General features: G+C 43.9%; 1 protein-coding gene across 1 annotated transcript in view; it reads right to left on the bottom strand.

Moving 5' to 3' along the window:
• Window positions 1-25,698, bottom strand: part of LOC120946914 (ovostatin homolog) — a 137,191-nt gene that overhangs the window by 23,403 nt on the left and 88,090 nt on the right. Inside the window, exons 21-27 of the mRNA XM_040361738.1 lie at window positions 22,800-22,918; window positions 22,382-22,433; window positions 19,497-19,583; window positions 15,065-15,241; window positions 11,661-11,736; window positions 8,356-8,509; window positions 6,085-6,156 (exon numbers count right to left, since the gene is read on the bottom strand). Coding sequence (XP_040217672.1) covers window positions 6,085-6,156; window positions 8,356-8,509; window positions 11,661-11,736; window positions 15,065-15,241; window positions 19,497-19,583; window positions 22,382-22,433; window positions 22,800-22,918 — 737 coding nt within the window. The remainder of the gene's footprint in view (window positions 1-6,084; window positions 6,157-8,355; window positions 8,510-11,660; window positions 11,737-15,064; window positions 15,242-19,496; window positions 19,584-22,381; window positions 22,434-22,799; window positions 22,919-25,698) is intronic.

The following is a 25,698-nucleotide window of genomic DNA, read 5'->3' as shown; positions in this document are numbered from 1 at the left end:
TTCCTTCTGACATATTTTCGGGGAGCAACCAAGTGAGGCTCTGGCTAACCTTTGGAGATAAGGCCATAGGAAGATCCAGGGTCTGAACATCTTTGTTCCAAGCCGACAGAATTTTGCCCTGTAACAGTTTTAAATGAAACTGGGTGTAAGGGACAGCCTCGAATGAGGCTACCATCTTTCCCAATAATCTCATGCATAGCCGGATAGAAGGCCTTTTTTCCTTCATCACTCGGACCAAGTCTCCTATGGCTTTTGCCTTTGGCCTGGGAAATACCTTGCTTTGGGACATGTCTATAATCATGTCCAAGTACTCCAGCCTTCTTTGAGGCTGTAAGGAAGATTTTTTCCAGATTGAAGACCCAGCCTAGGTACTCTAAATATTCCACTGTGCAGTGCACATTGTGGCCCAAGCGTGCAGCAGACTGATCCATGATTAACAGATTGTCCAGGTAGGCTGTTACTGCTATGCCTCGTGCCCTTAGCCTTGCAAGGGCCGGGGCCAGTATCTTTGTGAACACTTGAGGTGCTGTAGCCAGCCTGAAAAGGAAGGGCCACAAACAAAGTGGCGCCGATCCACTGCAAACCTTAGAAATCTTTGGTGGGCGGGGAATATTGGAACATGTACATGAATCTCTGATGTCTTTTGATGCCAGGAATTCTCCTCCCTGAAGGGTAGAAACAACTGAACGGACAGACTCCATGCAGAAGGAACGAATGTTCAGAAACTGATTCAGGCTTTTCAAATCTAGGATAGGTCTGACATCCCAGTTTGGTTTTGGAACCATAAAAAGGTTTGAATAGAATCCTGACCCCTGATCCTCTGAGGCCAATTCCAAGATTGCCCCTTGGGACAACAGGTGATCCAAGGCCAACAGTAAAGTCCTTATTTTCTCTGGATCTTTGGCCACTCTTGATCTCACAAAATGTGGTGGCAGAAGTTCTCTGAATTCTAGCTTGAAACCTGAGGACACTGGAGATGACCCACTTGTCCTGAACTTTGTTCCGCCAGGCGCTTGCAAATTGCAGCAGCCTCCCCCCCCCATTCAGCCAAGCGGGGGCATCCCTTCAAAGGGAAGTTTTGGGGGTCTGTTTAGACTTGGAACTCCAAGTCCTTTTCTGTCCTTGGTCCTGGGCCTTTCCCCTAGTGTTAGACTGGGGAGGCAGTTGCCACTGCCTGGAGAATGAGGTTCCATGGACTGGAGAAAGTACGTTTAAATGAGGGACACTTACTCTTCTTAACCGGAAACAGTAGACTTGCCTCCGGTAATCTTTTGGATGCATTTATCCAGGTCATCCCCAAACATGTGTTCTCCCCTAAAGGGGAACGCTGCCAAGTATTTCTTACAAGAAACCTTGGCCTCCCAATGTTTCAACCAAAGGGACCTGCGCATGTGTACCTGCAGGAGATTGTTGAACAGAGTCCATAATCGCATCAATCGCAAAACACAAGGCCTTAGGAAGGTCCTCATAAACCTCAATCTCCTCTGTAGGGAGGAGGTTAATCTGCTCCATTTTTTCCTTGAGGAACTGACATGCACCAATGGCTGCAACTGCAGGTTGTACTATAGCCCCAGCCATGGAAGAGGAGGCTTTCAATAGGGACTCCAGTTTTTTTATCAGTTAGATCCTTAAAACCCTGTGCATTGTCTATAGGACAGGTCAGGTCAGGTTTTTGTTTGCACAAGAAATAGCTGCATCAATAGCAGGTACCCCCCATTTCTTAGTGAAGCCTTCCTCCATAGGATAAATGTGTGAAAACTGCCTAAGATGAGAAAACAGTTTATCTGGGTGAACTCAGTCATCACACATCAGTTTATCAAGCGAGGGATGAACTGAAAAGGTGCATGCAGCCTAGGGGGATTTGCGAGATCCCAAAGAGGAAACAGAGGGCCTAGAAGCTTCAACAGAAGGCAATTTGTAAGTGGCACGCGCACGCACCATCGCATCTTTAGCGACTGATAAGTAGCAGGAATCCTCTCATCCTCTGAGTCCTCAGACTGTACATGATCCTCATCTCCAGAGGGATTTTTCACCCTCAGAAAGCTCATCTGATGAGAGCCAGAGCAGATGACGAGGATCAACCCCGTTTTCTGCTACCTTTCATGGAGGTTGCGATAATAGTAGCAATCCTTCCTTCCAAGCCATCTAAAGCAACTTTTAAAGCATCCTCAGTGACGTATACAGGAGCTGCCATAGGAGAAGCTGCAAAACCAGACAGGGGCTCATCCTGTGAGGGTGCTATCAGGCTGACAGAGGGGGGATGGTAAACTGCAGGCAAGCTCAGAATCCTTAGCCGTACGCAGGGATTTTCTGGTGCCCTTTTTACTAGCCCTTCACCCTCTTCTCGGGGACATAGTACCTTTGCTTTGCAGTAAGGACTATCTACAAATACAAAACGCAATCATTGTTGTGCTATAGTCTTACAATACACAAGACATATCAGCTCACTGCACAACCCGATGCAGAGTAGGAGTCTAGGTTTGCCTGGTTCAATCCACAGGGATGCTTATAGCCCACAGCTCTGTGTCCATGCCGCTTACAGAAGGCTCTGGCGTGCTGGGCTTTTAAAACCAGCCTCTTGGTGCCTGCACACAGGTGTCCCGCGTTTGCACACAGGCACTAGCAACCACGGCCCTCACCCTATCCATGTCCATGTCTCACTTCAGACAGCTAAAGCGCGCTCATGCCCCACTGTCATGGCGGACCCACAAGATGAGGAAAAAGGGGGAGTGATTACTGGGGGCATCATTGTGGACCCCTGTATGTGTTAATGTGGCAGAGCCTGCAGCGGAAGGTGGTGAGTGGTGTTTAAATTTGACCAGGAAAGACATCCTACTCATAGAAGATATCAAAATAAAAATGATCTTCTTACCTTATCCACGCCGCAGGAAAGCTACTAAAAGTAGTTCCAGCTTTCACCCATCACGGCGGGCAAGTTGTGCCAACTTTCAGGTTTATCATCAAGGGTTCCATTCGAGAAAACCTCATACCTGGACCTGTAGAAGACTCTGTGGAAGGTCTGGAATCCAGACTTTGGTGTACTAATACATCTCTGGCATGAAAAGTTACTGGCAGAGAGACATTACAGCAGGGTTTGACAAATTTGCTTGGAATCTAGGAGCCAGCTAAACGTTAGGAGCCAAAAAACGCACCCCGTCCCGCCAAGCTTGCGCACAGAAGCGACCACACACACGTGAGTAGCGCCCGCATATGTAAACGGTATTCAAACCAGACATTTGAGGTATCGCCGCGATTGGTAGAGCGAGAGCAATAATTCTAGCCCTAGACCTCCTCTAACTCAAAACATGCAACCTGTAGAATTTTTTAAACGTCGCCTATGGAGATTTTAAAAGGGTAAAAGTTTGCCATTCCATGCGCAGACGCAATTTTGAAGCATGACATGTTGGGTATCAATTTACTCGGCGCAACATTATCTTTCATAATATATAAAAAAAAAATAATTGGGCTAACTTTACTGGTTTTTTTTGGAAAAAATAAGACGTGTGCTTGTAAGACCGCTGCGCAAATACGGTGTGACAAAAAGTATTGCAACGACCGCCATTTTATTCTCTAGGATGTTAGAATAAAAAATATATATGTTTGGGGGTTCTATTTAGAGGGAAGGAGATGGCAGTGAAAAACACATTAGAACTGCTGTTTTGCGACTTGTAATGTAAATGTAATTTAATGTAATGTAATGTAACACAATGTGTAATGCCAACGGCCACCACAAGATGGTGCCAGATCACAGAAGGAAGCCGAGACCCGCAGAAGAGTGCAAAGCCGTGCCTTCTGCAGACCTCAGCTTCCTTCTGTGAAGGCCGCATAGCCACGGCCTCAATTACCGGCGGGCGCGGGCCTGCCGCTATCACGTCGGCAATTGAGGCCGCGGCTTTGCGGCCTTCTGCAAGCTTAAGCTTCCCCAGGTCACAATTTCTTGTCGCAATTGCGACCTGGCGCCCGGATTTTGTCGAGGCCTGCATTACAGGCAAACCTTGTTTCTTTGCACAAGGCCCAAATACTAACCATTTTAGGCTTTTGATATTGGCCCGAGGTATAGATTTGGTTATAGCTTTTAGTTCTCCACAGCCAGACCATCAAAAGAGCATTTTTCTTAGCACATGTTGAACGTGACCAACCACCTTAAACACTGGCGGAAAAACTGAGGTACTCTCCATTTGGGAGGGGTTATATAGGGGAGAAACTCAATTTTAATTGGGTTTGCCAGTGTCCAATCACCTGTGGTGACTACATAACCCATTAAGTAATTAAGGCTCTGTGTCCCATGATGTATGATCAAAAAATATAAAAAAATGGATTAGAATAGAGTTCAACAAAATAGACTAAAATAGAAATAACAGTTTTAAAATTCAAATAAAATAATTTTAGTGGAATAGATTAGAAAATAACAGAACATAGGAAAATAGAACAGAAATATAACAGTCTCCCGAAATTTGAATTTCGAATAAAATAAATTCCAATTAGAATTTTCTGAAATCAGGAAAATCCAAATCGAATAAAAAATCAAAAAAAGAAACAATTCTAAAAACAAATGTAAAACTACAAGAACTTATTTAAATGACGAATCGAAAACAATTTTTTTCTTACTGCATGTCTAAAAGACGACTTTCACAAAAAATAAAATGCATCCCCAATGAATTGTTGTTGCTTGTGCAATTCCTGGACACCCACAGACTATTTCTCAGGCCCCAGGCCTGAGTAACAGATCTTCAGTCATGGGGGTGGAGAAAGCATCAATGAACTACAGAAGTGGTGACATCACTGCACTTGTACTCCTTTGAGATCTAGGAGTTTCTCTGCCATGGTGGTAGATGAGATCTGTAGTCTTTCCATTTACAGATGTCTGAATAGAGAACATAGCGGTGAAAGTGGAAACAAACAGCTATGCTAAAAAAAGAAAAATGTCAGGGAGAAAAAAAAAAAAAATTTCAGTAATGAGGCAGTCTGGGGGTTGGGAGGCTGAGGACTGTGGCCAAGTTTATTACACAAAAGTGGACTTGGCCTTTAAAGTCACCTTTTTTTCGTTTTGGTTAAGTGGAGAGAATTAGAACCCCGGTCAGTTGTGTATTGCAGGCTGTGTCCTCGTTGGGGAGACTCAACCTCTATTTGTCCCGTTTACTGTTATTGCCAAAAGTGAAAGGAAATTCCAAATTAGGAGTAGTCATTGGAATAGGAATAGGAATAGAGGGGAAAACTTCTAATGTGGATGCCAACACTGTTGACCAGCAGGGATCCCCAACTTCCTGTTGCAACCCCAGCCCCTCCTCACAGAATTTGACAGCAGCGGGAGCCAATGGCACCCGCTGATAACTCCATGTGCTGTAAGGGGAGTAGATGCAGGTCACCATTTAGGGAGGGGGGAAGGAAAAAAAAACAGATGGGATATTTTTTACCCTAAAGCGTCACCAACTACTTGCGGACCGCCCACCGTCGTGAGTTGGTACTTATGGCAGCCAACCCAGGTATCCTCAACGGCGGACGGTCCTCATATTTATGAAATCATAAATTCTGCCAGGGTATGTAAACTTCTGAGCACAACTGTATCACACCCAGCAACAAAAGATTCACCCCAGTAACAGGTCTTCCAGCAGCCCAAATCAAAAGACCCCCCTTCACTCGCCCCCCCAGCAATAGATCCCCTTATCCAGCAACAATAGATCCCCCTCCCAACAGATCCCTCCCCACAATAATAGATCACCCACAACACAAGACCCTGCCCCCCCAACAATAGATCCCCCCACAACATAAGACCCCCCCCCCCCCAACAAGCCCTCACAAAAACAGATCCCCATAAGTGACAATAGATCCCAGCAGCCAGCATAAATCGACCCTCCAGCACACCCCACACCAATTCCTATTCTATACATCCAGTGTTGGCCGTGCCGAACTGCGTTCCCGCTAAAAAAGGCCCTGGTATTTAGTATCATTTTAATGCAGGGAATGCATGAACTTAAAAAATGTCCTGCCTTTACAACCAATAACTTTCTTCTCCCTAAAAAAATAAGTCAATTATACTTTGACATGTGGCCTTCTCTGTCTAATTTGGATTAGATGGTGTCTTACCCCAAAGCTATCTTCGAATTCCTGTAGTGCAATGGAAATGTAAGCTGTGAGAGTAATACTGGCATCTTGGTCCTGTACCAAAAAAAAAAAAAAAAGGATTCTGTTAAAATAGTTCAACTAAAATGGGAGCATATGCAAATACATGTATACAGTAGATCCATAGATTGCATTTAGGATTTTATAGAAGCTCAAAACAAAATAGTAACTCCGTGCAAATAGCTGAATACACAGATGGAATTAGAGTCCGAACTGGGAAGGAAATGGTCAGTGCTGGGCCCATCAGCTGCGGGCACGGTCAGGGTCGTTGACCCAACATGACCATGCAGCCATATTTGTTTACCTGGTTAAAGAGCACCAAATGAAACATTCTTAGAAATCCAAAAAGTCATTGTTAAATTGGTCACAACAAGCAGGGCAAAAAGGGCAGTCAAATTTCAGGGGCCACACCATTCCCCATCAGTGGTGAGATGGCAGAAAGTTAAATCGACTCAAAAGTACTCCTAAGCAGACTGATCAGCAGACAGTGGACTTTATACAGTCAACACTGGTGATCACAGTAGAGATGAGGGCATTCCCATCTGTGGCGAGCTGCCGATTACAGGTCAATTGGTTGCAAGTAAAGGTTTCGTCCACATAGAGAACCTGCGAGAATTCATGGCCAGTGCCCCTCTAACACTATACCATGTGGTCATATTAGGTCAATGATGGCAAAAGGTATTCTTGCACATGTGAAGCTTCAGGATGGTCTGCCTACAGCTAGTTGCCCCGGCACCTTTCTTCCACAATTAGTCAAACATAGGTTCAGACCGAGACCAAGCCAACCTCAAGCCCAGCTCTAGATTAAAAATACACGTATAAAGGCTTGTTCTCTGAAGACAGGTCTGTGTTCCAACCAACCATGAAGAGAGATGGTGAGGTGGTGTTATCACCTCCTCATCAACTGCTTTCCCACATGGTCTATAGCAGATTGATTGCTGGGCGTGACACTCTTGGGTTGACGTCATGATATCTCCCGGTCACACCGCTTGTGCATGCCCCCAGGGGTGTGCAGCGATCGTTGGTGAGCCCTGTGCCATAGATACAGTGCATCACTGATATTGGCTCTTTACCATGTGATCAGCTGTGTCCAATCACAGCTGATCCCATGTAAACAAACACAGGTCATCGGCATTTCCTTTCCTCAACAATGTCACTGTGAGGAAAGATAATGAGTGCATGTTGTTGCACCTAGTGCCCTTAGCAGTGTCAAAATGTGTTACATTATAAAGTACAACCAAAATCTGAAGCCTTCCTCAGTGTCCTTGGGGGAGGGGAGGAGCTGGATACAAAAGACTCCTACTTCACTTCCTGTGTGCAGCAGTGTCACCTGAATCTGCCCTACCCTACATGTGTCACAGTCACGTGACTTCATCAGGGGTATCACTTATGAATTGCTTATACATGCAAGGATTTTTCAGTGCGAGATTAATGCTGCTATAGCGTTTTTGCGATTATGTCATTTTGTCGCAATTTTTTCACAATACACATTCACACTTATTTGCAGTAGAAGAGTATATTTAGGAACCAGTGTTTTATTTTAGACAAATGAAAAATCTATCTATATATTTCACCAATACTATTCACCAAGGAGATTAAAAAAAGGACGATTTCATATTTTGTTTGCACTTGCGTTTGGTATTTTGGACTCACTCTTAAGGACGTTGTTTTATGCGATTTTATGAGATTGTGATTTTGCTGCGATTTTTTTACGCATTTTGTTACACATTTTTCACCATTTGTGTATTCACTTATATTTACCAAGGACATTAAGGAGGAAGGCTTCAGATTTTGTTTGCACTTAATTTAACAAAATGTTATTGTTACTACTAAGGGCACTAGGCACCACAACATGCGCTCATTATCTGAGTCACATTTTGGGAACACAATTTGGTTGTATGCAGCTAGCCATCACAGGACAAGCCATACATCAATACATACAAGGTCGCACAGGATATCCTATACATTTTTTGTGTGGGGAAAGGAAAGCCAAGAATCTGCTTTCCTTTATGCAAAATTTGATAACGAAAAGTGTTAGCGAACTGTTACTGTCCCCAACTCTGGAGGTCACCATTAGGCCTCTAGGGGCCAGGACTCTGCTACACCAACAACCAGTTCAGTCAGTTGATGTGTAGATAAATTCTAAAATGCGTTGCTGTTGGTTAGCAATATTTCACACATTGCTTTCTTTTTAAGGAAGCATCCAATTGGTGTAAGAGCATATATGTGTCTGACCTGAGTTGTCAACATGCGTCCTTGGGGTTTAAAGCAGCCATTTTCTAGCTTCTGCGTGTTCTCCAACCAGATGAGAGACTGCTGTTGTCTTGTTTTATCGATCGCAACATATTTCTTGGCTTGCTCAAAGGTGTAAAAGGTTACCGCAGTCAGCCTGTAAGAAGCACAAGGTTACAGAGTTAGGTGGAAACCACCAACTACTCCTGGCTAATTCTGGCATTCCTCTTCTACGTGTAAAAGAAATTTTTTTTGTTAGAAAAAAAAAACTTGGAACCCCCAAGGCCCTAGAGAATAAAATGGTGGGCATTGCATTTATTTATGCCACACGATATTTGTGCAACGGTTTTTCAAGCAAAAAAAAACCACACACACAAATTGTTTGGTGGAATATAAAAATGAAAAAAGTTACGTTGAGCAAATGCATACTAAACAGGTCATGCTTTAAAACTGCCTGTGTAAAGGTGGCAAATTACAGTACCTAAAAATCTCCATAGGTGATGCCTTAAGTCTTTACAAATTACCAGTTTAGAGTTACAGAGGAGGCCTGGTGCTAAAATTATTGCTCCGACATTTGTTTACAGGGATACATCACATGTGGTGCGATCGCAGTTTACATATGCGCGTGGGACCCATGTGCGTGTTAGCGCTTTCAATTTATTTTTTTCTCCTTTAAAAACACCAACTTTTTTTGCCATTACAGGTGATGAGCAACATCCCTTGTAATAGCATGGGCCTCTCCTCTGGTCAACAGTGGCGGCTGCCCAAAGCTACCCAAAAAAAAAAAATGGCCCTTCAAGTGTGCGGGACACTAGACATAGGTGTATGGGAAGTATGATGTGCAGCAAATCACTTTTTTTTTTTTTTTAAATGGCCCTTCAAGTGTGTGCAGGGTGCCGGACACAGCTGCTATGGGAAGCATGACATGTTTGCAATCATGTGATAGCAAACAAGAAGCTCCATTAGCTCCCTTTAGAAAGTCCTTGGGGTGCCAAGCTCTGCACCCAGAACACCCAGAACACTCCATCTATAGGATTGTTCTCTGCCGTGGATAGCGATTGGTGGGTTCCCTGCCTTCACTTCAGTTTCTGACTTCTTCCCGGCTATCCAAAGGTGGAAGACAGGCGACATGCTGTAAAAGCCGAGTACGGGGGGGCAAGAGGGGACATCTGATGTAAAAGGCATTTTGATGAGGACACCTTATGTCAAGTGGTTTTATTTTATTTTACTTGAAATGTGGATGCGACTGCCACAGTGAGGCTGCATGCGACGGGCACAGTTTTATCTAGCAGTAATGATATAGTCACCTGATAAATGCCATTTGCAGTCCTGCATTACTAACAGTTTAATTTTTCAGTTTGTTTGTGCCCGGCAAAAAAATGTGAGCACCAGCCGCCACTGTCCTCCAATGCAGCAGATCAGACGCGGATCGGTCTGATCAGCTGCTTCACTGGCTGGGGACAGCCAGATAAACAAAGTCCTATTTGTCATCAGAACAGCATCCGTTCCTTTCACTGCGTGCTTAGTAGAGAGGGTCTCGGACATGTTCGAAACCCCGCCAGAAGGCAGACACTGCACACCGCTAATCACAGGCAGTGAGACATTCCCCGATCCGCAGCTGAACAGATCAGGAAATGTCTTGCTGCCTGCGATTAGCCATATGCAGTGTCGACTTCAGGTTCAAAATCCCACGTGCCTGATCACACCGGGAAGCAGACACTGCACATGGCTAATCGCAGGCAACGAGACATTTCCTGATCTGTTCAGCTGTGGATCAGGAAAAGTCTCACTGCCTGTGATTAGCGGTGTGCAGTGTCTGCTTCCTGGCGGGATCAGGCACGTGGGGTTTCGAACACGTCCAAGCCCATCTCTAGTGTCTAGAGCTGGATCCCGCTGGTCGCATCCTCGCTAATTGAATGGGAGAGCCGCTTGTAAAAGTAAGCCAACGGCTCGTAAGCCGCTCCGATTACTTTTATTTGTGCAGAATCGCAGGCCCTGAAAGGATCTCTCGACCATTGCTGCAGCGATGACCGAGGTATCACACTTCCTATCCAAGGACATTTATAAAATGTACCCTGGAGTGGAAGTGGTTAAAATATTTTGACAAGCAGCTCTGCAGTCTTATGGGCAATATGTTGGATTGTGAACAGGTGACAAAGACAGGCAAGGGGTGCTGGGGTACATGTTTTAATCCAAGAGCAACTGTACCAAAGCTTTAGTTGCGCTTGTAGGATAAAATTGTTTCATGTCAGCCTAAAACTTTTAGTGCCCATTGGGCTTCCGTGTTGCGGTAATGTGCACATTACCATAGCACACGTAACCGGCTTAACCAAGTTGCAGTGCTATTCATTTTGTATTGCTAGCATTCAGGTACAAATGTGTCATGCACTCTCCTGCCCCTTATACTCAGGGAGGGGGGGGGGGAAGCATGCAGATTAGAAGGGGGGGTGGGCACAGTTTGACATGTTCACCCTGGGCTCTCGGTGACCTTGTCCTGGCACGGCCTACCAGCATGCTACAATGAATGCCTCTTGAGCCCCCTTAGGGAAAGAGCCTTGACTGATGGGGGCATGGCCAGGTGCAGGACAAGGTGGCCGAGTGGTCACCAAGGATTGGTTGTACTATGGGGGATGGACAGGGCCTGAGCTCAGGAAAAGTATTGCCCCAGGGAATTCTGGGTCTCTTGAGGAACGTGGCTGGAAGAGCTGCCCACCCTCCGACCCATTTTTTCTGTGGTATGTGACAGCTTTCTGCAGTTTGACCTTGTCAGCATAAAAAGTGGCTGTAATTGGCAATGCCTTTGATGGAGATTGGAAGTAGGTGGCCTGTCTAGCACTTATGGCAAGGACATGCCCCCCCCCCCCCCTTTTGGTATTGCGTGCTCACAGTACAACTGTTACTGGCACCAGTTTTAAAAAAAAGTGTTCACATGTTGTGTTGATTTTTAAATAAAGCTGTGGCCTTGCCTTTTCCAAACTAATGGTTGCAACTGCAAGTGTGTTTATTTAAAGGGTGAAGGTTTTCTATACATTTGATTTGTACCTGGGCCCACGCACTTCAGCAGTCAAGACCTATGTTCTCTGTGTGGAAGCAGTGGGCATGCTTTAGTGATCTTCCATACCCCTTGATGAGTCAGAGCCAATTGCTCTAGCTCTGACCAAAGCTTCCATATAGAGAGCAAGGTAAAGTAAAGGACAAGCTTTTCTTCTTGGGATGTGGCTGCTTTTTAAAGAAAACAAAAAACTTTAAAAAAACACTCTGCATCTCAAAAGGTTTTCAGCACAAAACAGATAAAAAGGAATCATTACCATGAATCGGAGTGTGGGGAACTGCGGAATACTTTATAAGCCGGTCCATTGGCAAAGGCAAGATGTCGATAATATGCTAGGTAGATTGGATAGATGAGATAAATTAAAGGAGAAATTCACCTTTTGAAACAGGTTACATGTTCCACCCGTATTTAGCAGCTGCAGCCTCTCCTTCTCCTGCCCGTCCCATGACAGCAAGCTAGGGATTTTTTCCCAGCACCCACTGTCACCAATTGATAAAAAAAATAACATCTCCCTTTGCAGCTGACGATAAGCACCCCCCATAGTTCATTTACAAGCCTTACAGCTTGCAAACAGTCAGCCTGTATGGAGGTACAGACTGAATGCTTGTCATACAGACTTGTCTTCAGGCGTCTGGAATTGTACCCCTGCCTGATGCACCGATCACAAGTACAATGCTTTCCAGGCTTCTTAGACAAAAAATACACTATATTGCCAAAAGTATTTACACACAAACTTTAAATGACATTCCAGTCTTAGTCTGTAGGGTTCAATATTGAGTTGGCCCACCCTTTGCAGCTATAACAGCTTTAACTCTTCTGGGAAGGCTGTCAAAAAGATTTAGGAGTGTGTCTATGGGAAGGTTTGACCATTCTGCCAGAAGTGCATTTGTGAGGCAAGTTACTGATGTTGGACAAGAAGGCTTGGCTCAGTCGTCACTCCAATTCATCTTAAAGGGGTTCTATTGCGTTGAGGTCAGGACTCTGTGCAGGCCAGTCAAGTGCCTCCAACCAAAACTCACTCATCCAGGCCTTTATGAATTTTTTATGCACTGGTGCGCAGTCATGTTGGAACAGAAAGGAGCCATCCCCAAACAGTTCCCACAATGTTGGGAGCAGGACATTGTTTAAAATGTCTTAGTATGCCGACACCTTAAGAGTTCCCTTCACTGGAACTAACGGACCAAGCCCAACCCCTGGAAAACATCCCCAAACAATAATCCCCCTCCTAAATCTTGTAGACAGTCTTCCCAGAAGTGAAGCCATTATAGCTCCAAAGGGTGAACCAACTCGATATTGAACCCTACAGACTAAGACACCAATAAAGTTTATGTGCATGTACAGGCAGGTGTCCCAATACTTTTAGTAATATAGTGCATGTGCATTTATTTTTTTTCCCCCAAAAAGGTGAACTTATTCTTTAGGTCAGCAATCATAACAATGAGCGCCTATATTCCGCTACCATTTTTAATAGTGCATATAACATCTGACACCTGAAAAGATAAATACACACACTATATATATATATATATATATATATATATATATATATATATATATATATATATATATATATATATATATACACACACACACACACACACACACACACACACACACACACACACACACACACACACACACACACATATATACTGCCAGTTCTGAGACCATTCTGTCACAGGTCTCCGCCACAGGTTCCAAACCGATAACCAGGAATTTGTCTACATGGTTGCCATGGCAGTCAATTATGAAGATCAAATATAGACTGGAGATTTGTTTTTACAAACAAATCTCAAGCCTCTAGATGGCATGTGCATCTTCCCTGTGCATCGGGCACAGAAAGATAGGAACATATTCGAAAAATTACAGTGTGTAATGAACCCAACAGGTCAATTGAAAGAGTGACTCATTCAATGTGGGAACATAGACTGTTAGGGGGTTAATGTAGTCTGCTACTGTGATGTAAATGAACCTTAGTATGGCTCCTAAGAACCTTTCATTGTGTTATGCTAATTGACACTGTATTGTGTGAAAGTTCTATTGATGGATGTGTGTTGTGAGTTAGCACAGTCCAAGGTCAGATGTCTGACTTGTCAGCTGTAGTTAATTAGCCCATGTAGATTATGTCAGAGATGGTGCCAGAAGGTCTGATTAAAAGATGTGTATTGAGAGGGGCTCGTTAGGAACCATTGTATGATGTTGTGGGTGGAGTGTGTCATTGTCCATTTGATTACTGCAGTATTCTTTGTGTGTATACAAGAGCCTGCCTTCTCAAAGATTGTCTTTTCGTTTTGAACCAGAGAACAGAGCCGTGTGTCTCGTTTCTGGGGGAAACGCACATGGGTGGTGCTCGCCGGATTGTGGAGTGTCGATAAGCTGTCTTGGGTTCGGAATGGAATATCTTAAACGGCATTAACCCCTGACCCATTTGGGGTTCCGTTACACTGAGCATCTCTGGTCATAAAGGGGTTAAACTAACCACATTCTAAATTGGGATAGCCTTGTAAGAGGACTTCAGGTTTCCTTTCAAATTCTGCCTTTAAAACTAAAATACAATTTAAAGTGGTTGTAAACCTCTGAAATTAACAAAGAATATCCCTCTATAGTATGTATCTCAATCAAAAGTACCTAGTGTGGTGTTTATCTGCACTCTCCCCCCCTCTGCTACTGTATCTGCATGAGTAACTTTGGACCGGTCACGCTAGCATATAACCTTGGGAGACCACCCCAGCATTTCCACCCCCACCCCAGCATTTCCACCCCCACAAGCACACAGGTGCTCATTTCCCTATGAGACTATAGAAGGGGGTCTACATTTCCTCCACTCAGGTCTGATTACACCTGGCTCTCCTTTCTATGCTGCAATGTCAGATCCTAGCCCCCTGCCTGCTGGAGCCGATAGCCTGTGGTCTGTGTTTAGAAGGCTGTAGCAAAGGGCTGCAGATAAATATGTAATTTTTATGGGAGGATTGGTCTCCCATCATCTGAGGCTAGTCACTTAAGTGGGCAAAAGGACCATCCACTTTAAATCTAATGTAGCGCCTGGTTACTTTGAAGTACCGTGCTATTCAAATTTAGAGGGAGAATCAGAGTGTAGTTAAACTCTGATCCAAATTGTTATGCTTAAAACAGGGCCTGTCTCAGCTTGACTGTGCTGTAGTCTTATTCTGTTGTACTGGGGAGTCAAGGTTTGTGATACACCAGCTGCCAGGTCAGTGAGGGGCCTGTCCGGGTACACTAAACCCACTCAGGCAGGAGTGGTAGAGAAAGCATTACATATGGGAACAGGATTGTTCCAAATACTACGCCTGAATCTGCTGTTCTCCGTCTTCCTGCAAACTCTATCCTTCCATCACCAGTTCATTGTTTTTACCCGGCTGGGTAATGAAGAGCACAGAAAATACACTTTTTGCTGACATTCTTTTACTATTGCTACAGTATATGCGCCATTCACCCCTAGGAATTAGGAAGAGCCACGAGTTAAATGTGCCACCCGAAACAGCCAGCAGCTCCTCCGGGGGTAGTGCTACACTAATATAAAAAAATGACCTTCTTAGTAGAATGTGTTGTGATTCAGAAAGACAAGAAGAAAGAAGATCACATAGTACATTAAGCGTATAATAATATGGTGCACTTAGAAAGTGAGAGATCTATTCTCACCCTCCAATATGTTCTGCTTTCCCTTCTCCATGGTTTCATCTGTTAGCTGTCCTGTGCTGTTGAGATAGTCAAGCATAGTTATAGTGGAAGCCATTGCCGTCAGACTTTGTTCAGCACATCCGTAGGGCTGCGCCATCATATTCTGAAGGTTACTCCATGGGAGTCCAAACACGTCACCTAGACAGAGAATACACCTTGAGATCAGAGGCAAGTATGGAAAGTCATATTCAGAACTCTGGCCAAATGCATAGCAGTAAAGACTCAAACGCAGCGAATCATCCTCCCAGATAGGTTGCTAGAAAGACAAGGTCAATTAAATTTTTGGCTCCCTGTAATCGGTGGAGAAGTTTGTTTAGGGCTGTTCTGGGCTTCACTGGCTGCAGGTATGATTGCTTCCCCTGCCTTCTAAAGAAATGTAGAATTTAGTGGTCTGGAAAAAGCAAACCTACAGTGTTAATATTTATGTGGTCCCAGCCTAACGGTGGGGGTGCCCATTAAGTGGCTGGGGAGTGCATAAATACTTTAGGAGCCTGAGGCCACTGGGCCTGTCCTCTTTATGGAGAGATTTGGGGTCAATAAGACCCCACATCTCTCCTCCAGGCTGGAAAGCATGAGATTGTGAAAAAAATAAACCTGATTTCATGCTGACAGCCGCGATTGCGGCTTGGTTTACATCTGGGAACCCGGGCATGATGTCATAATGTCGCATTCGGTCCTCCGACAGTCAGACCAGAAATCTATGCTTCTCATCCGGCGCCAGCCAATCGTTTCTCCGGGTCCCCGATGGCACGGGAGATCCCGGAGAAGCACTGGATGGCGGCGGGAGGGGGGGTGTCGCCTATAGGAACGATTAAGCGGCGGAACTGCCGCTATGATCATTCTTATGGTGCACAGAATCGCTCTCTGAAAATATTGATATCTGAATGATGCCTGTAGCTTCCCGTCATTCAGATATCCCCACTGAAAGTCCAGGACGTCATGCTGTCCTTGGGAGGGAAGTGGTTAACAAAAATGTTATTCTTTGGTTGCCTTTAAAATTCCATAGGTTAAATGAAAATACTTTATGAATGGTGGCAACCTTTTCCCAAAACAAAAAAAAAAAAAAAAAAAGTACACACACAAAAGGGCACACAAATGTTATCTAAAGGCATACATTTGTTGGGGTAAAGATGGGTTAATATTAGGGATGAGCCCAATATTCGCCGTTTGGCGAATACCAAACTTTATGGGGCATTCGCAGCAAATTTGAGCCACGGAACACCCCATAATGCACCTCGAGATCGCAGTGCATTGGAATCTTACGATTGGCCAAAGGAAGGGTGCCTTTGGCCAATCATGGCTCAGGGGGCCAAGTCCACGCCCCACACTATATAAGCCTGCTACTTACATGGCGGCCATATATAGTGCAATGAATGAAGATTAGGCAGCTTAGTTAATGGCGTGCACACATACACACTTAGTGTAGAATCTATCTATCTATCTATCTATCTATCTATCTATCTATCTATCTATCTATCTATCTATCTATCTATCTATCTATCTATCTATCTATCTATCTATCTATCTATCTATCTATCTATCTATCTATCTATCTATCTATCTATCTAGTTAAGGGCAACCCTGCACCAAACTTTTCTTAAACAGCATGGGCTGTCCCCCCCCCAAAATCCATACCAGACCCTTATTCAACCTGGCAGGCCACAGGAAAGGGGGGGTGTTGAGAGAGAAAGTGCCCCCCTCCTGAACTGTACCGGGCCACATGCCTTCAACCCTTGCCCGGTGGTTGTAGGGGTCTGCGGGCAGGGGGGCTTATCAGAATCTGGAAGCCCTTTTTAACAAGGGGGGCCCCAGATCCCAGTCCCTCTATGTGAATGGGTACATTTGTATCCCTACCCACTCACCATATAAAAAAAAAAAGAAAAAACACACGTCATGACATCGGGGGGGGGGGGGCAGGGTTACCCGTGTATGCCACCGGGTGGTCCCGCCCTTGGCTATATAACAGCTGTCACCGTGAAAATACATCAGTCAACATTTTGTTCTATTTTTTGTGTCAGTCTGCACAGTGATTGACGATAGATTTACATCGTGGGACATGTTATTTTTGAATAAACCATTTGTCAAAAACTGTCTTTTACACTTTTTTGGCGAACAGGGGTGGGATATGGAGGCCCTCTTGTTAAAGGGGGCTTCCAGATTCTGATAAGCCCTCACCTGCAGACCCCCCACAACCACCAGGCAAGGGTTGGGGGGATGAGGCCCTTGCTCCCATCAACATGGGGACAAGATGCTTTGGGGGAACCCAAAGCACACTCCCCATGTTGAGGGCATGTGGAGTGGCAAGGTTCAGGAGGAGGGGGCGCTCTCACCCCCTCCCCTTTTTCTGCAGCCTGCCAGGTTGCATGCTCAGATAAGGGCCAGGTATGGATTTTGGGGGGGACCCCCACATCTTAATTTTGGTGCAGGGTTTCCCTTAATATCCATACCAGACCAAAGGGTCTGCAGTACTGTTATTAACATGTGAAAGATGTGCCATTTTACAGGCAGACTAAGGGGAACCCCCCCCCCCTCAGGCATGATATATAAAGGAATATTTCATTTTTATTGTTTCACTTCAAGCATTATTAAAATCACTACTCCTGAAAAATCAGCCATTTAAAAAAAAAAAAATTGCATTGATACATGTACCCTGGGGCAGGACCCGAGTCCTCAAACATTTTATGGCAATAACTTGCATATAAGCCTTTAAAATAAACACTTGATTTTTTTCGATGTTGGTGTCCCATAGACTGTGTTCACATTTTTGCCTGTTTTGCTGTGAACTGTACCGGGGGTGTTGAGCTCATCCTAGTTCAAATCCCTGTCAAAGATGTTTTTCCTTTTTCCTTGTCATGTGTCCCACTGGGGAGATTTTCCTTTACTTCAGTGGTGTAGATTCAATAGGAAGTAAAATTAATATATGTCCAAAGTGATGTGCATGTGTCATTCTTCTTGTGAAGACCAAGGCCTCTTACACACGATAGGTTAACCAGAGGACAACGGTCTGATGGACCGTTTTCATCGGTCCAAACCGATTGTGTGTAGGCCCCATAGGTTATTTAACCTTAGGTTAAAAAAAAGCCAACTTGCTTTAAAATTAACCTATGGATTCCTAACCGATGGGAAAAAAACGATCGTTAGTAGGCACGTCCATCGGTTAAAAATCCACGCATGCTCAGAATCAAGTCGACGCATGCTTGGAAGCATTAAACTTCGTTTTAATTCTGCACGTCGTTGTGTTTTACGTCACCGCGTTCTGACACGATGGGTTTTTTAACTGATGGTGTGTAGGCACGACGGACCATCAGTCAGCTTCATAGGTTAACCTAGGACAACGGTCCGTTCTCATCGGATGGACTGAACGTGTGTACGTGGCATTAAGATTTTAGATTTTGACATTAGGTCATAGTAACAATGGCTGTCAGGACAAAAAGAGGGTAAAGTACTCTAATAGGGGTGCAGACAGCTATCAAAAAAACTTGACAGGTAATCTAATCCTTCCATATTCCATACATGCAATTTGTGAAATTTAAAACAAATTGAAAGCCAAGCAAAAATTTTCCAGATATGATAAAGGCCATTACATCATCATCATTGGGATGTTATAGTGCCAGGGAACATGGGAGAATGCACCTCCGGCAGTATATGTAATGGTGTGGAGTAATGGGGTATGCTGGCAGAAATCTATTTTTGTGTGGGGGTCTACTGTTGCTGGAGAGATCCATTGTTCTTAGGAAGAGGGGGGCAATTGTTGGAGAGGTTAATTGTTGCTTGTGGGGGCAGCAGTTGTTGAGGGCGAGGTGCAGAACTTTGAGGGAGGGGTAGCAATTGCTGAGGGAGATGTTAATTGTTGCTGGCTGCCGGAGGGTCTATTGATGCTTAGAAATCTGTTACCAAGGGTCTATTGTTGCAGGGGTAGATCAATTTTATAATGGGTGGTCAATTGTGGCAGGGGGGGCGGTAATTGTTGAGGTTTATCGATGCTGGCAGTTGTGAAATCTGTTTTTACTGGGGGTCTTGTTGAGGGAGAGGTTTATTGCTGGCTGCAAAGGATCCATTTTACAGCTTTTCTTGTTAATAACCAAGTCCATAAAAATTTACCACCACAATATATTTGGTTCTGTACTCTATAAGGGCCAGTACTGAGGTGGGTTGGGGTGCAACCAAAGGACGGTGCACAGAGGTGGGTAAGGGGCGGAGACAAGAGGTGACTCAGAAGGGTGGGAGTTCCTGTGCCTATGAGAATAAAGTCCTGGATGGAGCCAATTCAACTTCTACCAAGTAGTATCTACTCAGTCTGACCAGCCGTCTGAACCCTTACAAGCATTGTTGGAATATAGTGAAGGAGACAAAGAGAAGGATAATTGTACAGCCATCAAGAAAATCAACTTACCAACAGCAGTCACATATGCAGAGATGGAATCTGGCACCACGTTGCCTGGAGGTGTTATTTTGACTGGCAACACTGACTTCAAGCCAGCTAAAGATATGGGAAGGAAGCAAAAGTAGCATAACCGTTTTAAAAGCATCTAGAAAGTAGAGAACAAATCCAGCCAAAATCATATTTTCATCTTCATACAGTTGAGAGATTGAAACACATGGGAAATGATTTACTAAATCTGGTGCAGATTTGCATAGAAACCAATCAGCTTCCAGGTTTTGTCAAAGTTTTAAAATGTCAGACCCACATCTTAAAAAAATTAAAATAAATAAAAAAAAAATCACTAAATCGTGCATTGCACGCTGTTCACACTCCGTTACTGAGATGTGTTTTCTGTATTCTACAAACACCTGGAACGATTTTTGGGCTTACCCTTAGTGCCCATTTTATTCTCAATACATATGTAGATTGTAATATTGGTTAAATCGTTTTTATTTTGATGAGTTTACTACCGCTTTAATGACCAGGCCATTTTTTGCGATTCGCCACTGCATCGCTTTAACTGACAATCGCGCAGTTGTACGCCGCTGTACCCAAACAAAATTGATGTATTTTTCCCCCACAAATAGAGCCTTTTGATAATTTCTGCGATTTTTATGCTATAAAAACAAACAAAAACACAAACAAAAACAAACAAACACTTTGTACTTTTTGCGAGTTTCTCAGTTTAGGCCAATATGTATTCTTCTACATAGGTTTGGAAATAAAAAATTGTATATCGATTGGTTCGCACAAAAAAATTATAGCTACAAAATAGGTGATAGATTTATAGCTTTTTTTACTAGTAATGGCAGCGATCTGCAATTTATCAGGACTGCGACATTATGGCAGACACATCGGACACTTGACATTTTTGGGACCATTGGCATTTATACAGCAATCAGCGCTATAAAAATGAACCGATTACTGTAAAAATGTCACTGGCAGTCACTAGTATTTCTAACTGAAGGGGGATGGGACTGATTTGGAGGAATTGAGAGATTGTAGTTCCTAGCTTTTAGGAACTCACGATCTGTCTTTCCTCACAGAACAGGGATTTGTGTGTTTATACACACACACACACAAAGTCCCTGTTCTGCCTCTCGTGCCCATGATTGCTCAAAGCCAGCAACATCGGCACCCCCGCGATGCAGCACGCGCCTGTTATCCCACTTAAAAAGGAACAAAAGTACAGCTATGACGGTTCTCAGGATCGTGCCGACCTGACACCACATAACGACAGCGGCTGGTCGGCAAGTGGTTAACATTTTTCCAAAAGCTTTTTTTTTTTATTTATTTTTTTAACATGTGACCAGCAACACAGAACTAAAGGCTCCTCCTGCTTATGTTTCCCTGCAGACAGGCTGGGAGAGAGCTGGGTCATATGACAGATGTACATCGATTGGGGGGGGGGGGGGGGGTTTAAATTAGTGCATCATCCACATACAGAAATAGAAGGGACAATGTAAAGTGTGTTTAGCATCACTTTACTTGAACAAGCTGAAGTTAGAACATATTCTCTGTGCATTAGTTTTAGTAAGGCAACCCCATACTGTTGTCTCAATTCTGAACTACCAAAGCCATTAAAAAACGCAAAATGGTGGTGTTACCACCCCAAACAGATTCCGCATAGTAAATAAAAAGGTGGCATTTAGTTGCTAGATCATGACTTGTACTTCATTATGGTCTTGTAGAGGCAGATCTACTTCAGGGACATATTGCCAAAAGCCACGATAGACCTCTAACCACTTGCCGACCGCCACCAGTAGATATACGTTGGCAGAATGGCTCCTGTGTGCAAAGCAACGCACAGGTACTTTGTTTTTATAATTCCCGGCATGCAGGCACGCGCCCGGTGCGAGCTCCGTGACCGTGCCGCGCAGGGACCCGCAGACTCAATGTCCTCCAGTGTCCCGCGATCGTGTCAGAGCTGCAGAACAGGGGGATGCCTGTGTTAACAAGGGATTTCCCTGTTCTGCCTTGTGACAGGACACTGATCATTGCTCCTGATCACAGGGAGCAATGATCAGGGTCGTGTCACATGTAGCCCAGCCCCCACACTCCCTAGGACACACTTAACCCCTGCCTCCCCCCCTAGTGGTTAACCCCTTCACTGCCAGTGTCATTTACACAGCAATCAGTGCATGTTTATAGCACTGATCGCTGTATAAATGACAATTGTCCCAAAATAGTGTCAAAAGTGTCCGCCATAATGTCGCAGAAAAAAAATGCAGATCAGCGCCATTTCTAATAAATAATAAAAATGGCGTTGAACTATGCCCTATTTTGTAGACGTTATAACTTTTGCGCAAACAAATAAGCTTATTGCGATTTTTTACCAAAAATATGTACTACATATCGGCCTAAACTAAGGAAAAAAAAATATATGTTTTTGGGGATATTTATAGCAACAAGTAAAAAATCTTGCTTAAATTGTCAGTTAAAGCGACGCAGTGCTGAATCGCAAAAGATGGCCCAGTCATTGGGCAGCCAAATCCTCCGGGGCTGAAGTGGTTAAGCAACAGCCAAGTGAGAGATTACAAGCATTTATGTAGTACTGTCAATTTACGGCACCTATTTGCAAAAATCATACAGCGTAAGGGATCCATTTCAGGTACTAGGCCAATTTAGATTAGAGCCAAATAACCTACCGGCATGTCTCTGGTGTGCGTTAGGACACGGGGGGAAATACAAGCACAGGGAGAACATGCCAACTCCATGCAGATAGAGTTCTGGCCTGTATTGCAACTGAGGACCCCAGTGCTGCAACCACTAGGCCACAATCGCAATAAGATAAGAACCTCCACAAACAAACTGAGGAATGAGGGGAGAAAAAATAATAATAATAATTCACTTACGTTTCATAAACACGAGATTGCTAAGTGTCAGTTCTTGAGCGACTCCTTCAGGCTAGTAAAAATAAAAAACAAAAAGTTAAGAGGAACTAAACCCACCAAAAAAAATAAAAAATACACCCTGGAAGAAAAAAAAAAGGCATAATGAGCTAGTATGCATGGCATACTAGCTCATTATGACTTACCCGAGATCGAAGCCCCCGCAGCGGCCCTCGTTCACGCCTTGAGCCGGCACAGTGCCATTCAGAAACGGCATGCATCAGTGCCGTCTTTCTTGCAAATATCTCCTCTCCTGTGTAGGTTAAGGAGATATTTCTTGCACCTACAGGCAAGCCTTACCTGTAGGTCCAAGTGGTCTGTAAGGGTTTAAAACCACTTTAAAGAAAATATATGCAATCTCACACATCAGTACCAGCCTTACCTCTACTGAAAAGGTTGGCACAACTGTGTCTTTGCGAGAAGGTTGGGAGTCATCATTGGGTCCATCACATGACTTTCCAATAAAAGTGGTTTGGGCTGTCGCTGTCATGGTATTCGTTCCTGCAGAGAAAACAGAATTAGTGGCGAGTTGAGGTCCAGATATGGAGGGTGGCAAATATAGAAGGAAAAAGCTACACACAAACCCAGACACAATATGTTCAGCAGCATAGTATGTCCCGAAGGGAGCAGGGGAGGATCAGACTGGGAAGTTATAGGAGATATGTGCCCACTGGTCCAGTACAAATTATACATGAAGGGTTGTTGGCCTTGAGTGGAGGTTCTCCTCTGTCAGACAGCTGCAGGTCTTTATGTAGCCATCCGCTCCTTGTTCAGACCTGTGATTACAACTTGCATGCACTACTTTTGAAAAACATGCCACACCATGTACTTAAAGCGGAGTTCCAACCACAATTAGCATTTTTTAAATGTATGTCCTTTCATCCTGCGTTTTTATAATATAAATCCGGTCACTTACTATTTTACAATACGCCGCCGATCCACATAGATATTCAAAAAAGATAGTTTATAAAACTATATCTACACCGTTGTCATTTTGCTTGTGGGCATTGTGAAGCCTACAGGCACTTACTTCCTGGAAGTCTTGGATGGGGAGTGATAATTGGACAGCGCACTGCATCCTGGGAAATTACACATTTCCCAGGAGCATTAGAGGGAGATGTCAGAATCCTAGGTGGATTCAAAGCCAGATTTCGTGGGACCGCATAGCAACAGGCATTTCCAGATGAGTAAAAAAAAAAAAAAAAAATATTCATTTTTTTTTTCTTTTTTTAGACATAAGCTACAGTTTAAAGCAAAATTGTTTTTGATGGAACCTCCACTTTAAGTACCATGTGATCTGGTGCCTACAAAACACACGGTTTGCATTTTGGGTGCTGTTCATATGTCAGCTCTGGCAGCAGATCGTAAAGGCAGTGCATTTTGAACTACAAAATAATGGACCCCAACTAAATATAAGGACTATAACTGTACCCAATTTTTGTAAAACGTATCTTGTATAATAAAATTTGCACATGTATACATATCAAAAAAAGAAAATGCAAAAACACACAAAAGCCGTTTATAAAACAAAACCAAAACCATCTGGTACTCCTTGAATACAGTTTTTTGGTGGCTCCCCTATGGGATTTTTACATTGAAATAATGATTTGACCAGATAATTATTAAAACTGGGGAGTAGGAGCTTGTAACTATAGGGTTTCCACATCAGTTTACCCCATAATCCCTTTATACCCACCAAATTAACCCATTATACGTCAATACGTGCAATATGATTATGCACTCTGATCAGATAGAGTCACAGTGTCTTTATGATACACTTTCAGATACCTAGTGTCAATTAACAGGAACTAATGACTATCTTGGAAAACGAGGAGGACCATCATGTGGCATTATATGGGCGACAATGACCATTTGTAGGAGGACCATTCAATGGGTTTCCATTTTGAGGTTTGTGAATTTTAACCGTGAGGTATGCAACAACAGCTGGTCGCCCAGTACATTTATTCTTCAAATAAGAAGCTGTAACTGATATATGTACCATTCCATTTTCAGTGTTCTTGCTGAAACTTTTCCTGAAGAAGCGGGTTCTCCTGCGAAACGCAAACTGCGCCAACATTACAGCAACTCGCTGTGCTCCACCATAGGCGAGCTACCAATAACCTGTATTCAAGGAGTACCAGATGGTTGTTCCTAGAATAGGGCTGCAGGTAAATTTAGTTACGCTGGGTGGTAGTCAGCTTGGCCAATTGATAGTGTTTAAGTGTAAATTGACTTCTTTTTTAAAGTTGTGGCTTCTCCCTTCTGTCAGTAGGTGGTGTGGTTGCCTTAGACATTAGTGTGATGAGCTACAGTATATGCAAGTTATGGATAAACATTTCTCAGCCAATCAACTTTTTCTGTGATGTATGCTGGGAAAAGCTATTTAATGAAGTCAGGGTCAGTTCTTTGCACCCGGGGCTTAGGCATGGGTGGATGGTGGTGTGTGTACAGTTTCTGTCTGTTAGGCCCAAAGCCTGGGGCCTATCCAGGTGGCTGCAAGGCCTAACCGAGGCCTATCCGGGTGTTCAAGTTTATGCAGAGGGCCTGCCAAAAAAATCCAGAAACATTTCTAGAGGGATGGAGGGATGAAATGGCTGGGAGGACTTGAGAACTCATCCAAGGGAATCAGTGCATAAAGTTCAGTTACTAGAAGAAACAGCCTATCCTACAAAGTACAGGATGTGCTGGTTCAGCTTAAAGGCTTTTATCCCTGTACTGCCGTCTGCCTTGCTTCACCTATTTTTGTAAAACTTCTTGTTCAAAGCATAAAAGTGACTAGCGCCCAATGTTCTCTTGTTCATCTCTCACCATGCCAAAAAACCTGCACCCTGAGGATGTAGGTCAGCCTTTCCTACCCCCAGTAGTCACCATTAGACTCCCAGAAGATCAGGGTAGGCGCTACATGTTTATCATTGATTAGGATGAGGCACTAGACCTATATGGTCTACCAAATGAGGGTTTCTCATTGAGGTGGTCTTCCAAATTTTTTCAGGGCATTTTGAATGTGGTGCAGGGAGTAGAATGCAATGTGCACAGTGTTCTGGTGTGATCCGACCCTTATAGAATGCATTTTCAATGATTGCCTGGAGGCAGGAGTAGGAGAGATCCAGATGGACTAAAGGCATTCCAGAGGAAGAGGGAGGCTCTGAGGAAGTCCTGATGCGAACATAGGAGACCATTTGGCTAGGGAGCAGGATGTCTTTGAAGGCGTGAAGAGGATGGTTTGGGCGATATTTTGATATGAGGCTGGTTATGTAAATTGGGGGGCAACTATATAACAG

The sequence above is a fragment of the Rana temporaria genome, chromosome 8, assembly GCF_905171775.1.
Source record: "Rana temporaria chromosome 8, aRanTem1.1, whole genome shotgun sequence".
Taxonomy (NCBI): Eukaryota; Metazoa; Chordata; class Amphibia; order Anura; family Ranidae; genus Rana; species Rana temporaria.
Note: the sequence above shows the minus strand (reverse complement) of the source record. Positions and strands in the feature narration are given on the sequence as shown.